The following is a 27,996-nucleotide window of genomic DNA, read 5'->3' on the forward strand; positions in this document are numbered from 1 at the left end:
TTAATGCCGGGATCTGTTGGGTTTGGATTGACTCAATGCAGGATTCCCCCTCTGTTGGAACCTCTTAGCCTCCAATGCTTCTTGAATGACTGATGGCCATTGTATATCTGCCTGAAAACATCAGTTAATTTTGGAGGGACATAAAGGGTGTTTGCTTCTGGCTTAGGTGCTAATAATCAAACAGAACTATATTGTCATTTGGTCTACAGCAGATCTTTCACTATAATATTCTATTATTAATATAAATTTGATCAGCTCGCAACAGGTTAGCTTCTAAGCATGTCATTTGGATCTACACTGATATTTGACAAAAACTGGGAATGGATTATTGCCTCCTTAAGACATTAGAGTAACATCATTTGGGCTGTCCTTTTCATCATCCATAAGGAACTTGACACTGTGTCCCAGCTGTGGGATACACAGGAATAATTCATGTCAGTAAAGAAAGACTCTTCTTTTAAAGGGATTAGTATTGTTAGACTGTTAATAAACTCACTCATTCCAGGTTCAGTCAGATAGCTGTATCGCTTACGCAAGGCTAAAGACACAAAGTTCTGACGACGATCCACCTTCTCCATCTGTAAAAAAATGAGCAATAGATTAAAATAATTCCTTTTATACAAAGAAGTAACTTCCAGCTAAATTAACATACATCTAGGACTTGATACTTGATCATGGGAAATGTAACCAAACAGATAAATCACATTTAAAGAGCAGCATTGTTGTATTGGTCAGAATCTTTACTTAAGATTGTAACATTGTTACTAGCAGAAACACTCAACAATGTAACACGGCATATACAATAAAACAAAAACTATCGAATGTTGAGTTAATTAGGATAATACATTTCCGATTTGGACTTGACTCATATGTATTAATAACTATACCTGTTTTATTTTTTATTATACCACTTTTATATATTTCACTATATGACTTGACTATAAATTTTTAAAACCTATTTAAGTAGAATTGCATATATTGTTTCTAGGGAACAGACAGTAGGTTAATGCTCATGCCTTAAAGTTATGGAACAGATTAGGCTACTTTCACACTGGCGTTTCTGGGTCCGCTTGCGAGATCCGTCATGGGCTCTCACAAGCGGCCCAAAATGGATCAGTTCAGCCCCAATCCATTCTGAATGGATAAGGATCCGTTCAGAATGCATCAATTTGGCTGCGTTTGGTCTCAGTTGCGTTTTTTAGACGGTCACTAAAACGCAGCTCGCAGCGTTTTGGTGACCGTCTGACGATGCGGAGCCAAACTGATCCGTCCTGACTTACAATGTAAGTCAATGGGGACGGATCCATTTTTCACTTACACAATATGGTGCAATTGAAAACGGATCCGTCCCCCATTGACTTTCAATTTAAGTCAAGATGGATCCGTTTTGACTTAGACTTTTTTATGAATGAATAATGCAAACGGATCCGTTATGAACGGATACAAGCGTTTGCATTATTGGTGCGGATCCGCCTGTGCAGATACAAGACGGATCCGCACCAATCGCGAGTGTGAAAGTAGCCTTAGGCAACTAAGAAATTTCGAAGAATCCATACAAATCTAGGTTACAATTCTGAATTAGTTAAAAAAATAATTGCAAAGATTTTAAGGGTCAGCATTTAATAGTAGCATTAACAAAGGTGAGCATAAGGAAACACAAACTAAATACAGAGTTGCAGTGAGATGCCATGGCTAAAACTGCCCATACACATTACAGAAATGTTGAAAGACGATGGGATCCATACAAAATATAGTGTGTATTGATGTCTCTTGATGGATGCTTTGATGCTGTCAGAAGTGAATGGCAGCTTGTCTTCCTCTGTCTAGCATGCATGCTTTGCCAATGTTTAAGTGGAGATCGGGGGGAAATAGCTATCAGTCATATAAGTGTTCTGCCAACAGATATTTTAAAGGGGTTTTCCAAGAGTTTTTTTTTGTTACTGATGATCCTCTGGAAAGGTCATCAGTATCTGATCAGTGGGGGTCCAACACCTGTGAGCCCTGTCAATCAGCAGCGGTGCTTGCAGTACAGCCGTGGCCTTCTCTCTGCTCGCCAAGCACCCACCGATAAGATACTGACCTCATGCACTCTCTGAAAACCCCTTTAGGTACATTCAGTGCAAAACCCAGTGTACGCGAGAACGTTAAGAGTGGGTTTTCTTCGCTCTCTTGAGTTGCACTTAGAGAGCCAATTCAATGGAAGGAAGAGTGTGAAGCTCATGCAAGATTAGGCCTCATGCACACGACCGTAGTTATGGTCCGCATCCGAGCCACAGTTTTTGGGGCCGCAAAAGATGAGTGTTGTCCGCATCCGTTGCTCGGTTCCAAGGCTCAGCAAAAAAAATATAGCATGTTCTATTCTTGTCCGTTTTGTGGACAAGAATAGGCATGTCTACAATGGGCCGCCCATTCCGTTCCGCAAATTGCGGAAGGCACACGGGCGGCTTCCGTTTTTTGCGGACCGCAAAAAACGGCACGGTCGTGTGCATAAGGCCTTACACTGATTTCTACAAGAGTCTGTACATACAGCAATCTGCATATGAAAGTAAGGTTGTAGAGTAGAATATTGTATGTTGGAGATATTATATACACTTCATGTGTTGCTATAGTACACATGTTTATGCTAATTTGATTAATTGATGATATCATGTGATACACATACTATGTTTGCTATATAATGTCAGTTACTTGAGCAAGGCTCATGTTTGATCTGAAACTTGGCTAGGTGTATGTATTGCCTCAATAAAGGAACTTGGGAGTGTGACTTTGCATACTAGCATAGTACAGCACTCACCTATTTCTGGCGGCATGGTGCATGCTTGACCAGCGGCTCATTCATTTTGTTGTGATGGGTGGGGGACGCAGTCGGACCTCCACCAATCTAATAGTTATACTTTATGTGGATAGGGGATGACATGTTATAATTAGAAAACCCCTTTACTTGTCTGAAAATATGTAGCTTTGGATGAAGCAAACATGAATACGTTATGTACTATAAAATACTATATGGTGGAAATTGACTAAGCAAGTCAAATGGAAGTTTGCATCTGAATATGATGTGTCATGCTTCTGTGTAAAATTCATCATTGAAAGGTCACAATCAATATGGCCCCACTTCCTGTTGTCTCTTTTGCAAAAAAAAAAAAAATAGAAACTGAATAAAAAAAAAAGCCTAATATTGGTAAAGAAACTTAATTAACAAATATTGGGTGCTGCTCTAACTTCTAATTTATAGATATATGTCTCATTTTAAAGGGGTTGTGCCATGTTTGACAAACTGATCAATGTGGGTCCGACTGCCGAGACCCCATTTGATCCCCTGATTTGATGGAACGGCAGGTGGAGCAAGTGCCCAGCAGCTCCATTCATTATCTATCAGACCGCCGGAAATAGCAGAGTGCTGTACTGTGCTATTTCCGGCAATCCCATAGAGGATAAATGGAGCGGCAGGCGGCATGCCTGACCCTGCTTCTCCATCAGATCAGGGGAATAGGACCCCCTTTCTCAGGATCAGCTGGGACCCCAACCGATCTCTCAATTTGATGTGGCAGCAGGTCGAGCATGTGCCCTACAGCCATACATTCTCTATGGGACCATCGGAAATAGCCTAGCGCTATACTCTGCCATCCAGAGAATGAATGGAGTGGCAGGCTGCATGTCTGACCTGCCGCTCCATCAGATCAGGGGAACAGGACCCCTGTTCTCAGGACCGGCTTGGACCCCAACCAATTTGTGGATTGGGAATAACTTGCAAACTTGGCACAACCACTTTAAGTTTATTTATAGATGACGTCTGGTGCAGTTTATTCATATGCCCTATATGATTCCTAAGCCCCCTGATTTACACAACAGATGTGGGAACCTTAACTACAGATGATTATCATTGAGAAAGGTGCATGAGTTGTATTACCTCATCATCTTGGTCTGACTCTGTTTCCTTTTGGATCCAAGATGCATTGCAGAGATAAGGTAAATTATAGTGGGCAGCAGGGAAAAGAATATTAGGAGGTGATAAGGGATAGGTAAGCAGCAGCAGCGCAAGCACAAGAAACAGCAAACACTGACACAAAAGATAAGTAGACAAGTAAATCAAAGGTCAAGAAACATACAGGTTATCTGAAGAATACGAACACCGTCACACTGTGGACTTAGGAATCCATTGTAACAAAGAATTACAATTATGACAGCACAGTGGGGACGACGTATACTTATCACATAGTTCTGTGGACTAAGCAGGACGTGAGGATACCCAGGCAGTGGGACAGTGTACCAATAGTGGGAATAGAGATTTACTACTGCCTACCATAAAAGGCTGAACATGGATCTTTAATTAGGCGTTATCAATGTTTGACCTGGCGCCCTATTTAATCCTATCACTTCATCTACTCATAAGGTTGGCAGTCATAGGATTCCAGAGCAGGGAGGTGTTTAGGTTGGGGATGTATAATTTTCTATGATTTGATTCAGTATTTTTTATTTAAAAAGCCCTCTAAATGCTGTTGGAGTTGATAGAGAAAGCCTGTGAGTCCTACATCCTCTGCCCACACATAGTGACTGACAGCTTTGTACGCAGAAGGATCTGTCAACCAGTGTTTTTTCGGCAGAAGAAGCAGGACTTACAGGCTCTCTCTGTGAGACCTGGCAGAATTGCAACAGCTTTTTGCATGTAAATACTAAATTAATTGATAGAAAATGATATATCCCGTAGATCAGCTTCTCCTCTTCTACATTATGTTGTTAGGCCCCTTTCACACGGGCAAGATTTCCGCGTGGGTGCAATGCGTGAGGTGAACGCATTGCACCCGCACTGAATCCGGATCCATTCATTTCTATGGGGCTGTGCACATGAGCGGTGATTTTCACGCATCACTTGTGTGCGTTGCGTGAAAATCGCAGCATGCTCTATTTTGGTGCATTTTCCACGCAACGCAGGCCCCATAGAAGTGAATGGGGCTGCGTGAAAATCGCAAGCATCCGCAAGCAAGTGCGGATGCGATGCGATTTTCACGCACGGTTGCTAGGAGACGATCGGAATGGGGACCCGATCATTACTATTTTCCCTTATAATATGGTTATAAGGGAAAATAATAGCATTCTTAATACAGAATGCTTAGTACAATAGGGCTGGAGGGGTTAAATAATAAAAAATAATTTGACTCACCTTAATCCACTTGTTTGCGCAGCCGGCTTCTCTTCTGTCTTCTTCTTTGCTGTGCACAGGAAAAGGACCTGTGGTGACGTCACTGCGGTAATCACATGGTCCGTCACATGATCCATCACCATGGTGATGGATCATGTGATGGACCATGTGATTACCGCAGTGTCGTCATCAAACGTCCTATTCCTCAAAGAAGAAGACAGAAGAGAAGCCGGGCTGCGCGAGCAAGTGGATTAAGGTAAGTTAAATATTTTTTATTTTTTTTATAAAATCTACACAACACCTAACCCAAACCTGAACTTCTGTGAAGAAGTCCAGGTTCGGGTTTGGGTACCAAACATGCCGATTTTTCTTACGCGCGTGCAAAACGCATTACAATGTTTTCACTCGAGCGGAAAAATCGTGCATTTTCCCGCAACGCACCCGCATCTTATCCAGGCCAGAAACATGACGCCCGTGTGAAAGAGGCCTTATAGATAGAGACCTGTCGGAGCAGCTTTAAATTAATTTTTGGAAACTGATTATTGCTACTTTATAATAAAATAATATCTAACATCAAGAATCCATTCACAATGTACCGTATATCTTGACATTGTATCTCCAAAAAAATAAAATACATATAAAGGGTAACTTCTACTCCTATAGCCTTATTTCTATTTGCCTGTGGAAAGATTGTAATCTTAAAAGGGATTTTTCAACTTTTTTGCACACATGAAATCTTAAAAAAAGAAACTCACACGTGGTGTAATTCCTATACCACCGGGTGACATGGGTGACATTTTAGAAAGGCGGACAACAATCGACTATCACAGTCCTGTGACGTGTCACTGGACAATATGTAAATGTGTAGCAATGACAACAAGAGATGAGGGGCCCTGATGACCAGTGCATGGGAATGGTGCTAAATTTGTATATTATAAAGTTTATTATTTTAAGACTAGAGTCAGACAAGGGTGGTATTGTTAGAGATCAGAAAACCCTTTTAATTATAACCTATGAAACAATTCACTGGAATTAAAGGTTCTAAGACATTGACATTGATGCAGCTGGAGATCTGGACTCTGTCCTTATGACAATGCTAAACCACTGGAATAGGGGTGTCCTGGCGAAGCAGTGAGGACTATCCGTTGACACTAGGCCTGGTGCTTCAGTTGCTCATAACCTGATGCAAGGTTAGGGGAGAAAACTTCTGCAGTTCACATTTTTTAGGGGAAAATTATCATGGAACGTGCACCCCCAGTGATGAATATTCTTTATACTTAATTTTCTCTTCATCTATTAACATGAGCATATTGTACGTAAAAACTGAAAGTGTTGAAACAAGTCCTGCTTTCATGGGTAACCCAAATATAATACAGTGGCTTTTCCTTCTGGATATGTTGTCCACTGGATTTTGCAGGGTGACAATAGCCACTGCTAAGACACGGGCAAGTTTGTAGACTATGCTTTCAATCTATGTGTGGTAGACAGAAGCCTGTCAATGAAATATCCGTTGTACATTTTTTCAGCATTGTTTTAGTGAAGAACAACCATCCAATAATAGCTGCTAATGGTCAATTTTTCCTTTAGAATCGTCTTAAAGAAAAACTGCGCACAAGGTTAGTGTTTTCCTGTTGGCTACGCTTTTCACCGATTCAATCCAGAATGATAGAAACTAGAAGAAAATATGGAACCATAGTCATATGAGTATGACAAGGCAGTAAGGAATTCTTGTGAAGGTCAAAAACAAAAAGATCACTGCTCCAATAAATCAGTCACGAGCCATTCCAAGCTTCAACCAAAACTACTACTCCAATTCTGGTTGTGTTCAAGTGTTACTAGCTGCTATTAATGAAATAAATGGAAGGCCATATAAATGGGAGGCCACATAGATACATTTGTGGGTTGCGATTAGATATTAAGGACAAGACAGTGCCAAATTTTTTAAAAAAGAGAACAGGAAAGGCAAAGAAGAATTAACCCAGGCAAATAGAAAATGTAAATCTAATCTGAACTGCCATTCCATCTGGAAAGGGGAACACCAATCTGAGTTGAGTTCTTCTTTAAAACTGACCCATAGGGAATTCTAGTGATCTGTGTTCATGCAGATTGCTATGCATAAAGCCATAAAGGACAACCAACTTATGGTAGTCGTCTCATTACCTTTTTCTGGGTTGGCAGAGTAATATTGAGGTTGCAGACAGCGGTCTGTGGCAGGCCTTTCGTTGTCTTTGGCTCTTTCAAAAATGATAGTCGACCGCAAGGCTCCTGACTGGGGTCTCTTACCTAAAATACATTTAATATATAAATTTTCCAACAATAAGATGTGCACTGAATAAATAATTAGTGGTATATGATCGGCTGAATTTGCTGGATTATATTTATTAAAGCATGGATTTACATATAGCTTTTTGTAACTTTACTCGTTTTGTACTAAAACTCATCTTCATCTAGATTTAGATAATTCTAAATTATGCAGGAGGCTAAGCTCAAATACAGCATCTCCCTGCTTGTTCGGTATCTGTACAAAGCAGGCTTTGGTGTATTCTGGGATTATAGTCTGTACACAAGGCAATGTACAGTAATCCCATGTAAGTGGTTAGGGAGGTAACTGCTGATAATCCTTCAGTTTGTGCCATGTAAGTCTCAGGTGTCATAGAGTCTAATGTGTCTGATAAATGTCTGATACACACAAGTGCTTGCTCATAGGTAGTAGAATAATTTACCAGTCCAAAATTAGCCCTGGAGATGTTTGGTAACCACTGATTCAGGTACATAGCTATTGGTGGTGCAATGGTAGCAACCAGTGGCGTACATAGAGAGGTAAGGGCCCCATAGCAAGGATAAAACCAGGCCCCCCACACAGGACAGAAGGGTTTTCGCCTAAACCCTTTTCAATGACTCTTGGGCCATTTTTCCACTGCCTCATTTGCTAAAAGTTGTTCCTTTAGAGGGTAGAGTCCTGACCAATTTTTCACCTCCGGTAGAAGAGGAGATAATCCCAACTAAGACTGGGCCCCCTCTTGCCCTGGGCCCCAGTCTTAGTTGGGATTATTAGATACCGATGGCCTATCTTGGGGATAGACCATCAGCAACAAAATCCTGGACAACCCCCAAAGTTACACTATTGCACATATGCATAGGAATTATTGCATAATGCACATCAATGGAGTTTTACCATTAACTTTTTTAAATGATATTAAATTATAGCAGCGTTACATAGAAATCACTTATCTCTCCCTGCACAAAGAACTGGGTCGGACTGGGGTTCCTTAGGCCTGCCAGAGGAAATTATTCTCGGGGCCCAATTTCTGCCTCATCATTAAAGTCTAATAAGTTTTTAGGCAAAGAAAAAGACCCTACAGCCTAAGTTGGTGGCTCCAAAGGTAGATCCAAATGTTGCATTCCTCCTGGACCTTTGAAGCCCACTATGGTATGGGTATCAGAGAATGGGCCGACTAGAGGATCCTTTGTTACGCTGATGGGCCAGTCCAATGTTGGCAATGAATCTATCTCAGGTCGTTTTTGTATGACCATGAAAAAGATTTACAGTTACAGTTCAGTTTTTGGGGGCAGATTTCCCTTAGCATGGTTTGTGGGAGCAGGTGGGCAATGAGTTTGGAACTTGGGGCATTTGCAGATCTTTTTAACGTTTCATCATTTGGTCATATTCCATACTTTTCAAGAAATGCTACAGAAGAAATAAAAATAATATAACATCAGCATCCATCATTTTACCTTCACAGAAAATGGCAGTCTATTTTCTTTGAAAGCATAGAAATTAAATACAAGCTGCTGCCCTCCTTTTGTCAGGGGCGCCAGGTTTCCATAGCAGTCCACATGGATGGGTTTCCCTTCTAGTACCTGTTTAGATGATAACAAAAGTGTTAACCTGATGATCAACTGAATGAAACAATCAGGGGCCTTATTTAGAGAGAACAGAACTTGCATTAGAAGGCTGTACTGTTAAAGAGAATACTTCGATCCTCAGGACAGGTCGGTTTTACAAAATACTTGTATTCCCCATGAATAAAAAAAATTCTGGAGCACCTTTTTCTACAACTCTACATTGTGTCGATCTTCTTTTATTCCTCCTTAAACTATGTAAATAAATCAACGGGGTGTTATTAATTGCCTTGTCAATAAGACATGCCCTCACACAATCTGATAGTGTCCACTCAGTGCTAGCCTTAAAAGGGGTTGTCCGGGTTCAGAGCTGAACCCGGACATACCCATGTTTTCACCCAGACAGCCTCACATGATTTTCATGCTCTCCGATACTCTCCCTTGCCCTGTGCTGGATTTCGCCAGGCAAGGGCTTGTTTACCTCCGCACAATGCTAGGCGGATGCTTCCGTTCAGCAGTGTGTTCGGTGACGTCACCGGCTATGATGGGCCGGCTTTGATGGGCCGTTTTACAGGCTAGGGCAGCGCTAAAGCCCGCCGGGCAGAAGCCTCCGTCTGGCATCCCTAAGGAGAGCCCGGTATGTACCTGATCTCCTGAAAATGCCTCTGCCCTGCGCAATTCAGCGCATGAAATGCTCCGATGCTCTTGTCAGGGGGGCTGCCTGGGTGAAAATATGGGTATGCTTGGCTTCTGCTCTGAACCCGGACAACCCCTTAAAAGGGGTTTTCCCACAAAAAAATATTGGTATTGGCTTTGTATAGCCACTGAGGTATTCAATAAAATGTAATTTCTAGGATCACCTGCTATTTGTTCTTTTCCTTATCCCTCTGTCCACCTACGGTGGATGCACATGCTCAGTTCTATTGTTTAGTTGCCTAAGCCCTATCTACAGTTAGAAGTGGTTACAGGGAGAGCACTGCAGCAGAAAGGATACACCCCTGAGCTGTGATAGGAAGAGAGCTGCAGCAAAGAGGTCACCCCCGCATTGGCCAGCCTGAACATAATGTCTGATCTTCATTTTATCATGGGATAACCCCTTTAAGGGACTTTCAATTGCCTGCTCATCTGAGATGGGGGAGCTGTATTTTACATACAGCAATTATCTCTTCTGAATAGAGACAAGTGATCAGTGCTGGGATTGCTCGTCCCCATACATAATCATTATTTCTGGCTAGCAGATCAGGAGAAACAATGATTAAGGTGTTCGCATCAACAATGCTTTCACCTGATGAGCAAGCGTTTGCTCATTCATCAGATAAATGGCGGCACCTTTTCACAGGGCAATTATTGGGAATAAAGGGGCCTTTATTGACAAGGGGAATGATATCAGATATGAGGGTTCACCAAATGCAGTTATATATATGCTATAACTGTATTCTGAAATAAAGCAATCGAGAAGTGAGTAGAAGTTTATAGGGGCTCCCTGGAAGGATGATTAGAAGAAAGCCGGTACATTATGAATAGTGATGAGCGGCAGGGGCAATATTCGAATTCGCAATATTTCACGAATGTTTGGGTGAATACTTGTCATGTATTCGAGAATTCATGATTATTTTCTTGATTGCGAAAATCGGCAATGTAATATGCGTGTATTGCTCGCGCAATACAGGCGTGGGTCACTGTTGCTAAATTTTTCAAGCTGCTAGAAGTTTCCTGAGACTGGAGAAAATGGTTGGCACGGCAGAACATTGCAATAGCTTTATGTGCAGATAGAGTGCTCCAATACATTTGCAATTGCGAAATCGGCACTAATAATGTGAATATTTGACTACTTATTACTGATAGGTGCACTAAGTATTGTTGTGAACTTGTGACATCACAGCACTATGTCTGTATCATGTATGTATGGACAGCAGAACACTACCTAATACCCTGCACTGGAACCTATCAACTACACTATACCAGGATATAACCTACACTGACTATCTCCCACTAAGGGTACTTTCACACTTGCGTTAAAATTTTCCAGTACCGAGTTCCGTCCTAGGGGCCTAATACCGGAAAGAAACTCCCCATGCATTCTGAATGGAGAGCAATCCGTTCAGTATGCATCAGGATGCATCAGTTCAGTCACTGTACGGTTTTTGGACGGAGAAAATACCACAGCATGCTGCAGTATTTTCTCAGTCCAAAATTCCAGAACACTTGCCAGAATGCTGGCATTATTTTCCATTGAAATGCATTAATGCTGGATCTGGCCCCAAGTGCTCCGGAAAAACAGATCCGGTTTTGCGGTCTGCGCATGCGCAGACCTTTAAAAATGTGAAAAAGATAAATACAGGATCAGTTTTTCCGGTATTGCAATGCATTTGTGAGACGGATCCGCATCCGGATCGGTCCACAAATGGTATCCGTTTGCATACAGCTAGCCGGATGTTGCAGGCAGATCCGGCAGGCAGTTCAGGCGACGGAACTGGCTGCCAGAATCCAACAACGCAAGTGTGAAAGTGCCCTAACTATCTGTATTATATATATAAGCTAACTAACTATCTAATGTAATTAAACAGGAAAGCACAGAGCACAGCAATGACGCTGCTGTCTCTCTCAGAACTCCATAAAACTGCAGAAATGGCTGCTGGGGAGGTTCTTATATAGTAAGGGGTAGGCAGCTTTCCTATTGGTCGCTAGGGATGTTGCTAAGCTTAGACAAAGACATTGCAGCCTTCTCATTGGCCCACAAGCAAGAGGGGAGGTTACTGATGAAAAAAAATCTAGAATATTTGAGAATACGTATATATAGCACTATATTCTAAATCTTCGCGAATTCTCGAAGTGGCGATATTCGCGATTCAAATATTCGCACCGAACACTAATTATGAAGCCACTCTTGAATGTTCTCCTGGAGATTAAGAAACGTACTTCTATGTCTTTACTCCTGGCAACCTCTTCAAAGTTCTCCTGCTGTTCCAGTGTTTTGTCCACCTTGTCATCTGTCATACAGAAGCACCGTAGTCGAGCTTCCACCGGGTCATTCATTTTGGCAAAGACCACAAACTTGGCCATGTAAGGTACACATATCAACTCCCTGTAGAGCTGTGTCGCCAAACTAACAGTTTCGGGGATCTGATGGCAGTCGCCAAGCCAAAACCTGCACAAAAGGACATATACATGTAATTGTGTAACTTCATGCATGAAAAGGTCAGCACATGGAGAAGTCTACACTCTTAGGCCTCATGCACACGACAGTATTTTTTCACGGTCCGCAAAACGGGGTTCCATTGTTCCTTGATCCGTTTCCGTTTTTGTTTCCGTGTGTCTTCCTTGATTTTTGGAGGATCACCAGACATGAAAAGTGAGAAAAAAATCTAAGCCAAGTTTGCCTTGCAAATGATAGGAAGAAAACGGACAAGGATCACGGACGCGGATGACAATCTTGTGTGCCTCCGTGTTTTTTCATGGACCCATTGACTTGAATGGGTCCGCGAACCGTTGTCCGTGAAAAAAATAGGACAGGTCATATTTTTTTGACGGACTGGAAACACGGATCACGGACGACAAACGGTGCATTATCCGAGTTTTCAACGGACCCATTGAAAGTCAATGGGTCCGCAGAAAGTCACGGAAAACGGAACAACGGACACGGAACACAACAACGGCCGAGAGTGGTCCGTGGTAACCCGGCCGGGATTCCTTCTGACAGCAGGAGCGCACGGCGTCATTGGTATAGATCATACTAATGTATCACTGTACAGCAGCGGGGGGCATGAAGCGCACGGTGCCATAGCAACCAATGACGCCGTGCGCTCCTGCTGTCAGAAGGAATCCCGGCCGGGTTACCACGGACCGCTCTCGGCCGCCGAACACGGCCGTGTGCATGAGGCCTTAATGGAACAAAGATATTGTAACAGATTCATGTTTTAGCATGTAGGAAAGGCAACTTTTTGCTCCTAAATACACCCATATTTTTTGCATAAAATTCTGAAAGACAGAAAAAGAATTAAAGTTGACATTTAGACGGGCAGTCTACGGATGAGCCAGATTTATCATATGACATGAGTCATTGTGAGGATTCTAGATGTCTCCCCTGTCTAACTCATAGTAAATCTAGGTCATAGTTATCATAGCTAATTTTGGCAAGTCATATCTCAAATAGCTAAATAGGAGTTTCTACTTTAACTCCTTCCTAGTATAACATTTACCTGGCAGACACATTGGTGGTAAAAGAAACACAATCGCTGACAAATGTTAAAGGAGTCGTTCCAGTGATGTCCTCCCATTGAGCTGGAGATGTCCCACCTATAAAAAACACCAAGATTAGCATTAATAGTTTGAGGCTTCAAGAAGGGGGTTTAAAAGGACACTTCCATCAAAATTTTTAATCGCATATTAATTATGTATATGTGACTATTCTATGGATTTATTTATTTTTTTAAATAAAAAATTAGTGGATGTGTTTCTGCACATAATTTCATGAAGTCACTTCAAGTGTTCTACTTCCTATCCTGGCTCTTCATCTTTGTTTGGACTTTAAAGGGAATACCTCACCATGAAAATGCAGTGTAATCTTTACGCAGCATGTAATAGAGCAGGAGGAGCTGAGCAGATTGATATAGAGTTTGATAGTGTGAAAAAAAAACATTCACTATAACCTGTGTTTTAATCATTCTGGGCTTTAAAGTCCAGGGGGCGGTCCTATCAGTAATTGACAACCTTCCCTCTATGACTGAGCATACACAGAGAGCTGTCAATCACTGATAGGACCGCCTCCTTGACTTCAAAGCCCACAATCAGCAGGAATTTAAATGTATAAAGCAAAACTATATATCAATCTATTTTTGCCCTTGGAAACGGGTTTTGTGTTGTTCTTTCTCACATAAAATAGCGGGCAGAGGTTGAAACATCTATATTAAAGAGGTTGTCCGGCCTTTGAGCCAACAAACCCAGTGATAGGAAGGTGTGCCACAGTAAAAAAAAAACTACTTACCTGTCTACAGTCCGGCTGTTCCAGTGCCACTGCCCCATTCCCAAACATACCAGATGTGGCTTGGTCCTGTAACAACTGCAGCCAATCACCGGCCTCAGTGGTCACATGTGCTTGAATGATACATCACTGCTGGTTGTGCTGTTCAAGCACACGTGACTGCTGAGGCCTGTGATTGGCTGCAGCAGTTACGAGACCAAACCACTTCTGGTTATGCCGGGACCAAAAGTGTCCGGGAACAGGGAAGGGCAGTATAGCTTTTTTTTTTTTCAAAGGGGCACACCTTCTGACCACTTGGGTTGTCCGCTCCTAGGCCAGACGACCCCTTTAAGTCTCACCTGTATAATACAATAATATAACATGTATATGGCTGCGTCATAATTTTGCAGAGGTTCTGCCAATTCCAAGGAATGCTTCATTCCAAATATAACAGGTAAAACTGTAGTATGGAAGCGCGATGTACTAATTACTGCCAGCAGAATGATGAAAACATATAATTGGGGGTGAGGGCCTGTCATTGGTCAGTTTGTCTAAAATAGTCTATAAAACTTTGCAAGTCTATACTTAAAAGTTAAGTAGTTTTATATACTACAGTCAAGATTGGTATCATTTTGATTTGATAATAGCTAATACTTAAAGAGTAACTCAACTTTTATAATAATTTTTAATATGTTGTCCCTAATCCCCTAAAAAAAAAAAAATCTAATATATTTTATTTATACATTTTCTATTTTTACTGTACTTTTACATCCCTAAAGAGCACCATTCAGTGTGCTCTTAAAACTCAGATCTCCGTACACCGCTGACAGCTCATTTCATGAATGGGCAGCAGCGCAGAGAATACGGTCAGGAGCGCACATTGCTGCTCCTGCCCGTGTTCCCCGCAGGATTACTAACTCCTGGCATAGCACATGTGTCTGCTGTCCCATCATGCCTTAGGGCAGTGAGTCGTGTCTTGACTTTAGAAGATCATGTGACGCTAACCACGCCCCTTGCTCTTACCAATGAGGCGTAATGCGTCCGGAATTACTAGGCTCCGCTACAGGACGCTACCAACAGCAACTGCAATGGTAGGCTAATAACTTTAGAATAAGGCAGTTCTGATAAATGGTGGCATTTGGGAAAAGTGATGTAACAGTGAAATCTGTTGGATGGGATACATTTACAGTAAATTTGTGGCATTACCCCTTTGAAAACATAATGTGATTCTTAAAGTATTGAACAGTCTACCCTATCAGACTCAATTCAACATGACTAAAGCCTGTATTACACAGGCAGATGAGCAAGCGATTGTGGACAGGGAAGCGTTCCCTCCTGACAATCACTTGCTCGCTAGTGGAGGAGACCGCTGCTATTACATGCAGTGATTTCCTCCGCAGCATGAGGAGGAGCGATCACTAATGTCATCACTCGTCCCCATACTGTCTAGTGGTTTGCCGGTGGCAGATCATAGTTAGACAGCACGATTTGCCGCCAGAAAGCGCTGATTTTTGAGCATGCTTAAAAATCTGAATTGCCCGATGAACGAGCGTTTGCTCCTTCAACGGCCAATGGTCGGTGTTCAGCGAACACTCGTTAGCGACTGTTGGCCGAAATATCGGCCAGTGTAATACAGCCTTAACCGTTGGTTAGTTGCCACCCATTGCATATGATCATTTGAATACAATTAGAAAAGGATTACTGGCTGTATGGATAACCTAACACTTACCATTATCTTTCCTGACATGTCTGTTTTAGAGACTATTTACATTCCCCATGTAATAAAATTGTGGAGCATCTATTCTTATGACTGTACATTGTGCTGTTCCTCTATTATTCCCTCCTGAACTTTATGAATGAATTTCCATGAACCTGCAATAAGGGCCTATCAGGGTGTTACAAGTTGGCGGTGTGTCCCTGCACAGTTTGACAGTGGCAGCACTGATTGGATCGCGTCAGACACTCCCCAACTGGTAACACTCAATTGGATCTTTATTTGCAGACATTCATAAACATCTAATAGGAATAATAGAGGAATGGCACAACATGCTTCAGAATGTTGCAATTAGTTACTAAAATAGTCATGTCAGGAGAGGTGACAGGTCCTCTTCAATCAAGTAGTTGTGGCTTTTGTCCGTTGTACTCACCTGTAATACTGCACAGCAGCCTTAGACTTGGGGTGGTATCTCCTTTATAGCCATTAGTTACACCTTCACCTGATGGCGGGGGCACTGGGATTGTCATAGTTATTGGCTTGTGGAATTTTCTCCTCCTAGGTTCCACTGTGACAATGGGGCTAAATGTAGCTCGGTTTCCAATGACTTTTTTGACCATCTCATCGGGTACCGGTTGTGCCTGTAATTCATTAACATTTTCAATAATTAATAGCTAGCATCCAGCAAGGATCATCAGTAAAACCGGTATTGTTTCATTTTTCATTAACTAACATATCATTTCTACTTAATTGATTTGGAAAATATTGAGCTGCTGAGCAGAGCGGGGGCAGCGGCCAAGTAGAACAACTCAACCAGAACCCGAAAAAAACAAACTGCCGTTTATTCTGCACTGTATTCAAGTTCCAACATCAAATTACAATACAAGAACTACAATATAGTACAAAATAGTTTATTATGATTAACCCCTCAATGACTGCCATGTTAGGTTACATCACAAATCGTGCCTGCTATCCTCAGTGCAAACATCCATTTCTTGCACCTCGCATCTACAGGTGCACAGTGCACACATATCCGTTGATGGTACCACAAGTTTTTTTGCATTTTGTTGAGGAAATGCATGCGTCAGGACACTGTATTTTAACTTGAGGGCCACAATAGGAAACATACAGGGCTTTGTAACCGAGAGGCGTGTGCTCCGCCTGTAGGCAGGGGTGGAGGATGGACTCCACAGGGAAAGAGGAGGGTCATCCTGGCAGCGAATCTTGTTTGACCTCCATCAAACTCAACTAACAGTGAGTAAGACGGACCAGGCACTTGGTACCGGGTTCCATCTATACAAACCTTGTATTTGCCGAAAAAATTTCTAGTGACTCTTATTACCACAACACAGGATTCTTCCGTGAGGTTATTATATGTTGTATGTTTTTATTCATTAGGGGTTCTTTTGGTGATTATATTTTAATTATACTTCATAATAAAAGTTATATTTTAATGGGCTTGAGGACGGAACTCAAAGCCGGAAAAGAATAACGATGGGGATATCAATTTAAAGATTTATTATGACCTCTGAGGACAAAGCCACAATAAATGTTAACTACTATGTCAACCTTCACAACCTAGTTTTCCAATGTATCTAAAAGGAAAATGTAAGCAATAGTCTTCATTGAAAATATCCAGCTGGTTTGCATCCTATGCATAGCTATGCATCTCCATGGTAACAGACAACAAACCCTGTGTAGTCTGACCCTGCAGTCATACTCTTTTCTACACATCCTCTACTTCTTACTAACATACATTTGGTGGATTATTAAAAAAATATACAGTACAGACCAAAAGTTTGGACACACCTTCTCATTCAAAGAGTTTTCTCTATTTTCATGACTATGAAGGCATCAAAACTATGAATTAACACATGTGGAATTATATACATAACAAACAAGTGTGAAACAACTGAAAATATGTCATATTCTAGGTTCTTCAAAGTAGCCACCTTTTGCTTTGATTACTGCTTTGCACACTCTTGGTATTCTCTTGATGAGCTTCAAGAGGTAGTCCCCTGAAATGGTCTTCCAACAGTCTTGAAGGAGTTCCCAGAGATGCTTAGCACTTGTTGGCCCTTTTGCCTTCACTCTGCGGTCCAGCTCACCCCAAACCATCTCGAATGGGTTCAGGTCCGGTGACTGTGGAGGCCAGGTCATCTGGCGCAGCACCCCATCACTCTCCTTCATGGTCAAATAGCCCTTACTTTCAAAGTTTTCCCAATTTTTCGGCTGACTGACTGACCTTCATTTCTTCAAGTAATGATGGCCACTCGTTTTTCTTTACTTAGCTGCTTTTTTCTTGCCATAATACAAATTCTAACAGTCTATTCAGTAGGACTATCAGCTGTGTATCCACCTGACTTCTCCTTAACGCAACTGATGCTCCCAACCCCATTTATAAGGCAAGAAATCCCACTTATTAAACCTGACAGGGCACACCTGTGAAGTGAAAACCATTTCAGGGGACTACCTCTTGAAGCTCATCAAGAGAATGCCAAGAGTGTGCAAAGCAGTAATCAAAGCAAAAGGTGTCTACTTTGAAGAACCTAGAATATGACATATTTTCAGTTGTTTCACATTTGTTTGTTATGTATATAATTCCACATGTGTTAATTCATAGTTTTGAAACATAGTTCATGAAAATAAAGAAAACTCTTTGAATGAGAAGGTGTGTCCAAACTTTTGGTCTGTACTGTATATATATATATATGGATGATGACATGAATGTGGAATCAGACCACATGGGGTTTATTTTGACGTCTGCTACCAGAGCAACACATAATCCTGTACAGGAACAGTGACAGTAAACACAAAATAAAGAATATTAATGAAGCCTTTTTGCAAAGTTGCTTCCTTTTATTTGCAGTGGACCAAAAAAATGGCATATACCCTTTGAAATATGCTGGTGGATCAAAACTTACTATTCATTCACTATACAACACTATAACAACCCAAAAATGTTGCCCAGTGTCCAGTGTCTCTTGGGCCCACCAGAGCAAATGATTCTGAGGCCCCACCGCCTTTGTATACAGGACCTTAAGGGAACTTAAGGGCCAAGCTTTATTAAGGGTCAAAGCTTGGGCCCTCCGGAGGATCCTCTGGTACTCTGGTGGGCCAGTAAGACCCTGTCAGCATCTGATCTTTACAGCTCTAAATACCTTACTATGCATCAAGTTTAAGTAATGTTGGAAGCTCTGAAGTTCACATATGTTTCAAACATTACATATAATGAATATATCACTGCTCTACATGAAACCTGTAAGACTGTGTCTCCAACAATGTAAGAGACACACAAAAACTTCTAGAAGATCATACTGTATATGACCTTCTAGTTTATATGAGGACCTTCTAGTTTATATATCTCCTGTGACACCATGACAAAGGCTCTCAAGTCTGAAATTCGAGGTTCAGTATATTAGACTTGGCATAATAGCATTAATAGCATCCCCTTACCTGGAGTCCTACTCTAATTCTCTTAGTCAGAGCCCCCTCTGGGAAGGACGCCTGGACTCGTGGCACTGTTGTACTCTTCAGAATTCCACCTTCGGGTCCAATCTGATTGCTCTCTTGCTTTATTCGAGACACAACAGCAAAGTATTGTGGGAAATCCTTTGTAACAATTCTACATATTCTCTTCTTTTCCAGTTCTTCTGCGCTGTCCAGCTCTTAAGTCACAAAGAAGATAATACATATAATATTGTGATCGTGGTGATTCTTTAATAGATCCGACCTCTTAGAATTGTCTTGAGGGAACAGCATAGATGTGCATATGCCACAATCAATAGGTTTAACTGTTTCGTTGTAGCACAGAACGCATTATAACACTCTCTAAGAGGTTAAAAAACATCAACTTCTGCAGAATGCATTTGTAAAGCATGTGTAGTGCTGGTGAGGACACTTAGAAAAGTATGGATCATTAGTAAGTATATTATGTCTATGGGTTTCTTTGTTCTTAGTTGATTCTGTACTCCTGGCAGAAGCATTGTTTTATGCCAAGAGTTAAATATGGTCTATCAAATGGATTCTTTCATTCCGTGTCCATAAATTTTCATCTGAGAACCTAAGGGTACGGCCACACAGAGTTTTTTGGATGAGGATTTGAAGCAGATCTGCCTGAAGGATTTTCAGCCAAAGCCAGAAGTGGGTCCATCAGGAAGAAGTTTAAATCCTTCTTTTATATTTCCAATTCGTTTCGAATCCACCTCTGGCTTTGTCTGAAAATCCTATAGACAGATCTGCTTCAAAAACCTTGTTCAAAAAAACTTTGTGGCCATACCCAAACATTTATGAAATATGATATACACTGCGTGCAGAATTATTAGGCAAATGAGTATTTTGACCACATCATCCTCTTTATGCATGTTGTCTTACTCCAAGCTGTATAGGCTCGAAAGCCTACTACCAATTAAGCATATTAGGTGATGTGCATCTCTGTAATGAGAAGGGGTGTGGTCTAATGACATCAACACCCTATATTAGGTGTGCATAATTATTAGGCAACTTCCTTTCCTTTGGCAAAATGGGTCAAAAGAAGGACTTGACAGGCTCAGAAAAGTAAAAAATAGTGAGATATCTTGCAGAGGGATGCAGCACTCTTAAAATTGCAAAGCTTCTGAAGCGTGATCATCGAACAATCAAGCGTTTCATTCAAAATAGTCAACAGGGTCGCAAGAAGTGTGTGGAAAAACCAAGGCGCAAAATAACTGCCCATGAACTGAGAAAAGTCAAGCGTGCAGCTGCCAAGATGCCACTTGCCACCAGTTTGGCCATATTTCAGAGCTGCAACATCACTGGAGTGCCCAAAAGCACAAGGTGTGCAATACTCAGAGACATGGCCAAGGTAAGAAAGGCTGAAAGACGACCACCACTGAACAAGACACACAAGCTGAAACGTCAAGACTGGGCCAAGAAATATCTCAAGACTGATTTTTCTAAGGTTTTATGGACTGATGAAATGAGAGTGAGTCTTGATGGGCCAGATGGATGGGCCCGTGGCTGGATTGGTAAAGGGCAGAGAGCTCCAGTCCGACTCAGACGCCAGCAAGGTGGAGGTGGAGTACTGGTTTGGGCTGGTATCATCAAAGATGAGCTTGTGGGGCCTTTTCGGGTTGAGGATGGAGTCAAGCTCAACTCCCAGTCCTACTGCCAGTTTCTGGAAGACACCTTCTTCAAGCAGTGGTACAGGAAGAAGTCTGCATCCTTCAAGAAAAACATGATTTTCATGCAGGACAATGCTCCATCACACGCGTCCAAGTACTCCACAGCGTGGCTGGCAAGAAAGGGTATAAAAGAAGAAAATCTAATGACATGGCCTCCTTGTTCACCTGATCTGAACCCCATTGAGAACCTGTGGTCCATCATCAAATGTGAGATTTACAAGGAGGGAAAACAGTACACCTCTCTGAACAGTGTCTGGGAGGCTGTGGTTGCTACTGCACGCAATGTTGATGGTGAACAGATCAAAACACTGACAGAATCCATGGATGGCAGGCTTTTGAGTGTCCTTCCAAAGAAAGGTGGCTATATTGGTCACTGATTTGTTTTTGTTTTGTTTTTGAATGTCAGAAATGTATATTTGTGAATGTTGAGATGTTATATTGGTTTCACTGGTAAAAATAAATAATTGAAATGGGTATATATTTGTTTTTTGTTAAGTTGCCTAATAATTATGCACAGTAATAGTCACCTGCACACACAGATATCCCCCTAAAATAGCTAAAACTAAAAACAAACTAAAAACTACTTCCAAAAATATTCAGCTTTGATATTAATGAGTTTTTTGGGTTCATTGAGAACATGGTTGTTGTTCAATAATAAAATGAATCCTCAAAAATACAACTTGCCTAATAATTCTGCACTCCCTGTAATAGTTTCTTTCTAATAATGAAGAAGAAGACCTCTGAAATTAGAGGGTGCACTTAGCACATTGTATTTAGTAAATGCTATTATGATGGAATGCCTTTGGTAGATCCTCGGTTTATAGCCTGCTCTATGACAAATGTTTCTGCCAGGCTGAGAAAAATCACTATGATTTCTGACCACATTGTAAAAGCCCCAGAAGAGAGAAACAAGTTTTACCTTCATCCATGCCATTCAGCAATTCAGTCAACTCTTCCAGCTTGGAGTCATATTGGTGCTCCTTCCAAGACTCTCCGTTCTCACTTCTCAGTACAATCAATTCCCTTTCCTTACTTCTCATTGATCCAAAATGGGGGATTTCTACTATGACAGGTCTGCACAGAAACAAAACAGTCACTTTAAAAAAAATAAAAAAAATCACCAAACGACTAAGACACCAAACCCCCCACAGCAAAGTGACATGAATAAAAGAAAAACAAAAACGAAAAACCAAAAAGCTGCAGAATCCATCAGAATATAAATGGCTGATTGAAAGTGCTGCATAGCACCTATTCGGCTATTAATGTAATGCTTAGTCATATGTTGCTTAGGTTTCTGGATTGGTGGCAGATTTTGCAGCTTTCTTGGTTTAGTTAATAGACAGTATCCATATTCTCCTACAGAGGTTGTACATATGTCATCCAAGCTGTGATATTTATGTTGTAAAAGAAGCAGAGAGCAGATTTTAGAAGAAAGGAGAATATTTCCTCATATGGACCACATCTGTTAACTCTAAGGTCTTTTCATTTCCTATTTAGAGCTTAGTCTGTTTGGAGTAAAACTTCCATGGAATCCTGTAGACATACAAACATAGGAGACTGGACATACGTCAGCCAAAGAAATGAACATAGGCCAATGGCAAGGGCAATACAATCTTTGCAGGTTAATAGGTCAGATACTGTCTGCTTTTCATCATTGTGCATGGTGTAGAACGGGACTGTTCGGAGAGAAGGTATTTCACAGTCGTTTCAACTTTTATAATTTGTTGAACAGATTTTAATATAATTGCATGCAGTACTGTTCAGCAACAACCTACGTTCTCAGTTTTTTTTCGATGACAGTGTCACTTTTTGAGTACAGACCCATCAATAAAAATGTCAATACTAGAATGAAGTTCTTGAGTTTTTGTCTTCTGCCACTTTGTTAAAAAAAAAAGTCTATCAAACCACTTCCTAGTCATATCTGTTGTGGTATGAGAGGGGAACAATCAATAGGACCAGCATTATGGGACACACAAGAACCCTCCTTATTCAGTAGGATGTGCCACAGCTTTCTAGTTGGTGAAGATACCCATCGATCCTTGGGCCTCTCCTTCAATGGTTTTTCCTTGCACAGCCATGCTCATAACATATTAACACTATGGTTTACATTTAAACACAGTTTTACAGATTACATAAAAATATAAACTGCATATAAAGTTAAGAAACCTGGTAAATGCCTTCTACTAAGGTATCTACAATTGTGCTGCCATTTCTGATACTGAAACGAATTAAAGAGGATCGGTCACCGCTTCCATAAAAGCCTGTGAGTCATCTCCAGACTTCTTGGGCCAGATTTATCATTAGCTCAAGTCAGAATAATGGAGTGAAAAAGTCGCCAATTTTTTGCGCAATCGCTAAAACTGCGCAAAAATGTGCGACTTTTTTCTGCTCTGCACTATGCTCGCCAGTTTTCTGAAAGTGGGCGTGTTTTCTTATGTAAATGAATCTCTAGACAGATTTACTATTGCAACTATTTAAAAAGTCGCAAAAAATGCGCAATTTCACTCCATTGAGGACCATGCTTATTTTATGAGACTTTTTAATACAACATGCAACTTTTTTGTAAAGACGTGCGACTTTTGTAAAGCTGCTTACTGACGGATAAACTGCTACCGTCAAACCACATTTATTACAGTCTTAAAGGGCCAATCATAAATCTGACTTGGCTAAAACTGACTTCAGCTATATGTGAAAGTGGAGTGAACTGTCAGAGTCATGATAAATCTGGCCCCTTGTCTCTATGGTCAGACAGGCATATCAGAAGAGGAGACAGGTCCTATTTAAAGGGAATGTATCACTTTTTTATTAACTAAAACCAGATAATGCAACATTCTTTTTTTTCTAATCGTTTTTATTTTTTGACTATTGACAGCATTAGGAGATATAATTTACAGTAGCCACATGACCTGTAGTTTGAAGATGACTTATTGGCTTCTGTAATCTGGGGATAAGCTGTAGTCTGGAGATGATTCATTGGCTTCTATAGTCTGGAGATGATTCATTGGCTTCTGTAGTCTAGAGCTGACTCATTGGCTTCTATGAGAGGGTATTCTAGACATGGTCTGTGACCTGTGCATCGGTCAGTATGCAGGGAGTAAGAGGATATGATCTGTGACCTACTTTAAAATGTGGATCCCGTGTTATCTATATACAGAGGTGTTATCTGTCCTTGTAATCATGCCTGTGATGATAATGAACTGACTGCTGAAACAGATGAACAGGAAGTGTCAGCTTATTATGAGGCTGAGTGACCATTGAGGAAACTACAGGATTTTAGAATTGTTTTTTTTTTAAATATAATGTAGATAGTGACATGAAAAAAATATTCATTAAAATATTCTTTTGCGTAAAATGCACTAGCGGAGCACCTATAATACATTATCTCACCTGGAGTACATTCTGGAGGGGATTCTAAGAGAGCTAGCAAGTCCTACACTAGATTATTGAATAGTGGTTGGTGTAAAGCCTTTTCCTAGCAGGTTTCATCAGAGCAAACCCTGTACATACACTGAACAAGCAAGGCATGCTGAAAGATATGAGCACAGGCTGTATGATTATATCTGTAGAGAATAAGGGATCTCAGTGCTTGAGATCCTAGCCAGTTGCTTAGTTTTCTCCCCGCACATTACAAAGGTACATGACCACGCTGAACATTAACAGGCAAACAGAAACGTGTCCGCCGTCCTTCACTGAATAATGATTAACTTTGTGATATCAGCTTGCTCAGAGTTTTGCCCATTCTACTGTATACTGTATACCTGTCACTAGTATTACTCATGCATGAATATAGCATTAGACTGTTCCAAAATATCATGCTTCTCACTTTATAGATACAACCGAAATTATGAAGCGAACCGATCCAGACTTAGATTGATTCTACCCCTTGTAGTTTATATTTTTTGTAATGTCTTTATAATTATGCATTTGGGCTCTAGGATCTTCCTATGATGTAGAAATGTAGTAGCAGGTAACTTGGCTTCTGGCTGCAGTGATCATTGCAGTATGAGGAGCATCTACCTTATTCTTTGTCCTGACAAATCAATTTTGCCATGAATACTAATTTCATGAAAATCAATAGAGATACAGTACAGCTGTACAGGCAGCAATCCCATGAGCACGTGCCCTTACGCCTAGAGCAGAGCCTGAGGGGGGAGATGCTGGAGATTAAAAGGACACCATAGCCAGAAGTCAAGCTCCGCATCAGGCCCTGCACTAGTCATAACAAAGAGTTCCTTAAAATGGGTTGTCTGCTTTCCGATATTGATGACCTATCCTCAAAATTGGCTCCGACTCCCAGCACCCCTGCCGAACAGCTGTTTGAAGAGAACTCAGCGTTCCTGCCAGCACCATTTACCAGACCAACGTCAACATTGCAGCTGTAATTACATCTCCTTCGTCCCATTCACTTGAATAGGACAGAGTGAAACTAGAACTGCTCCTTTTCATTGTAGGGAATGGGATGGAGGAGCTGTCATTACACTGCTCGCCAAGGCAATGTCGAAGGCGAGAAGGTAAACCGTGAAGAGAATGCGCTGCATTCTCTCCAAGCAGTTGATCGACAGGGGTGCCGGAAGTCGTAATAACCCCATCAGTTTGATATTCTGAGGATAGGTCATCAATATCGGACACTGGACAACCCCTATAAGCACCAAAAATCGAAATAAAAAATCTCCTTTAAACTTCAGAGGGAATTTTCTACTGTAACAGGATAATTATTCCAATATCTATACACCTAGAACCAGCCTGTGTTTCTGCAAATATCAGGCAACGTTCCGACAAGAGAGAAGCATTCCTTATTGTTCACATGACTGGCATTCCTTGAAGCTGATAAGCTGCCCGGTGCTCCCACTGCCAGCTGGGCATGAAGAACTCATTCAGTGCCTCTCCTTTGTGTAACTGAACCCACAGGGGTGTCTAGTGTTCGCATTTGGCAGACATATCATAATTATATAACAGAAGGGGGAAAATACAGAGCAATCTACACCATAGGCACAAATGACTTACCGTTTGTATTTTTGCTATAGAACAAGCACGTGTAGACATCTCCAATTATAGTGATATATTTATAATGGCATACAATTTTCTATTAACTGCAAATACCTTCTCTTGAACAAAATAAAAATAAAACTACTGTTTCTCCAAACTACAATGTGTTAGATGCGACAGTAACATATAAAACAGACAAAAAGGTAGCAACCATGAATAAAGCAACTGAAAAGAAATCATTGTGTGCCGTGAGTTCCACATGCCTAAAAGCACAACAACGTCAGCAGCAATAGACAAGCCACTCTCCTCTCAACAACATGGCGTCACTTAAAGTTGTGACAACTGAAAAGAAGAAAAAATGTGGATGGCAAATAATAATCATAGAAAATGTACAAATGCAACCCTCAGACCATTTATATCTTTTGCTTTTATTTTTTTGTTTAATAATGCAGCATCCTACCCAATAAATTTTGTTCCTTCAGGCCCAAGCTGCAGGATTCGGCTAATCAAGCTCTCTCCCTCGTTTAGAGGGGGGGAATTGGTAGGAAGATGCAGTTTACTGAATAAGATCCATGCAGCAAGAAGAGAAATAAGAAGGGGACATTAGGATTGGATGGCCACTCCAGACAATGATTGACGGTTCTATACCCAATGTCTGGTGCCTGCTTTGGAAAATAAAGTAAAATTTTGCATGCAGTCTAAACTAAAGGAGGGGGCATTCCTGGACATGGTAGTAAAAGCATAAAGTATATGCTTTGATAGCCAGTGTGCAGTCTCTGGATGTTCTAAACATTTGCATTACAGGCACAAAGCATCCACATCAACGCGTGATATCATTGCTGTAATGCAGCGTTTCAGAACAGTAGCAGCAATCTGGGTTTCAAGGCTCAATCCATACCATGAGGTTTTCTGACTGTCGGCAAGCTGGATGGTACAGCAATGTCGCAGGTATGATTGCTTGCAAAATAGAATATGAATATGACACTAATATTATCATGAACCATCGGCTTTACTGCCAAATAATAATGGGCTGTTTGAATTATTCACCATTCATCTGAATCAGCAAGACGTTTTTATAATGGTTCTTCTGTATGAACAGCTGTTGCACTGTTACTTTCGTAAATTTGGGGAGTTATTAACACAAAAGTGGAAAAAAGAGACGCTTACGCTGTAATCCTAAGTACATGAGGCTCCACTGTAAATGAACACTATAATCATTGACATTTTGGTAATATTTGTCTAACATGTCAAATAGATTATGAAATATTGCAGTTTGCACATTGGCCACTAGATGTCACAACAGTTCACTCTACAGTCTACCTAAATAAAGTCTCGTTTTACAGCCTACAGTAAATCTGAATGTCACAGTCTATAGCAGTCAAAGGATTAGTGACCGAATGATGTGTCTATTATACTTCCTAAGCGACATAAGGAGCTGTGGCACAATAGCAAAGAGAGCACTGTAGAGCGAACACAGAACAGAAGGATGGTGCTGGGTTATCAGCCAGGACTGGGAAGGACCAGTATCCTTTCATGCTGGGCAAAGAGAAAAGGACACAGCACAATGCATAATTTCATATAAATATATGAATTAAGAAAGAACATACACTTATAAAGGATTAAAAGATTTCTGTATGTTAGAGAATTTATCATGTGCACAGGAGCATTGTGATAATAACTAGTGATGAGCAGGGGCAGGGGCTATATCGGAATTCGCGATATTTCACGAATATTTTGTAGAATATTCGTCACATATATTCGCGAATTTCGAGAATTCAAAATTATTTTATCGAATGCGATAAATTGGCAATGTAAAAATCGTGTAATTAGAGTCAAGTGCTCCCTTTATATTGCGCTAATTGGCAGTGATTAGAATATTTTATCGCATTACGTGCAACTTCACATTTTAGCTGGTCTGACTACAGATTACTGATTGGTGCACTAAGTATTGTTGTGAACTTGACATTGCTTGCTTCTCATTGGACAAGCAAGAAGCAGAGAGAAATCGTGTTCAGATGGAAAAAAATGCTGAATATTCGATATAACGAATATATAGCAATATATTCTAAATATTCGCAAATTCTCGAAGTGGCAATATTTGCGATAAAAATTTGCTATTCGAATATTCGTGCTCAACATTAATAATAACCTAAGTTAATAGGATATAACCTAACGAAAAAAAAATATTGCA

The 27,996-nt window shown here is 40.9% G+C and overlaps 1 protein-coding gene across 8 annotated transcripts in view; it reads right to left on the minus strand.

Annotated features, from left to right (window-relative positions):
- The window catches only part of ANK3 (ankyrin 3), a 753,651-nt gene that overhangs the window by 40,942 nt on the left and 684,713 nt on the right, over positions 1 to 27,996 (minus strand). For 6 of the 8 annotated variants that reach the window (XM_040437301.1, XM_040437297.1, XM_040437295.1 and 3 more), the window contains 8 exons: positions 21,739 to 21,893; positions 19,114 to 19,325; positions 16,091 to 16,298; positions 13,183 to 13,279; positions 11,903 to 12,131; positions 8,876 to 9,001; positions 7,301 to 7,423; positions 497 to 578 (listed from right to left, as the gene is read on the minus strand). In XM_040437301.1, the coding sequence (XP_040293235.1) occupies positions 497 to 578; positions 7,301 to 7,423; positions 8,876 to 9,001; positions 11,903 to 12,131; positions 13,183 to 13,279; positions 16,091 to 16,298; positions 19,114 to 19,325; positions 21,739 to 21,893 (1,232 nt within the window). Of the gene's footprint in view, positions 1 to 496; positions 579 to 3,910; positions 3,938 to 7,300; positions 7,424 to 8,875; positions 9,002 to 11,902; positions 12,132 to 13,182; positions 13,280 to 16,090; positions 16,299 to 19,113; positions 19,326 to 21,738; positions 21,894 to 27,996 lie in introns of all 8 variants that reach the window. The other 2 variants (XM_040437293.1, XM_040437299.1) reach the window with 2 other exon arrangements.

The sequence above is a fragment of the Bufo bufo genome, chromosome 6 (genome assembly GCF_905171765.1).
Source record: "Bufo bufo chromosome 6, aBufBuf1.1, whole genome shotgun sequence".
NCBI classification, from domain to species: Eukaryota; Metazoa; Chordata; class Amphibia; order Anura; family Bufonidae; genus Bufo; species Bufo bufo.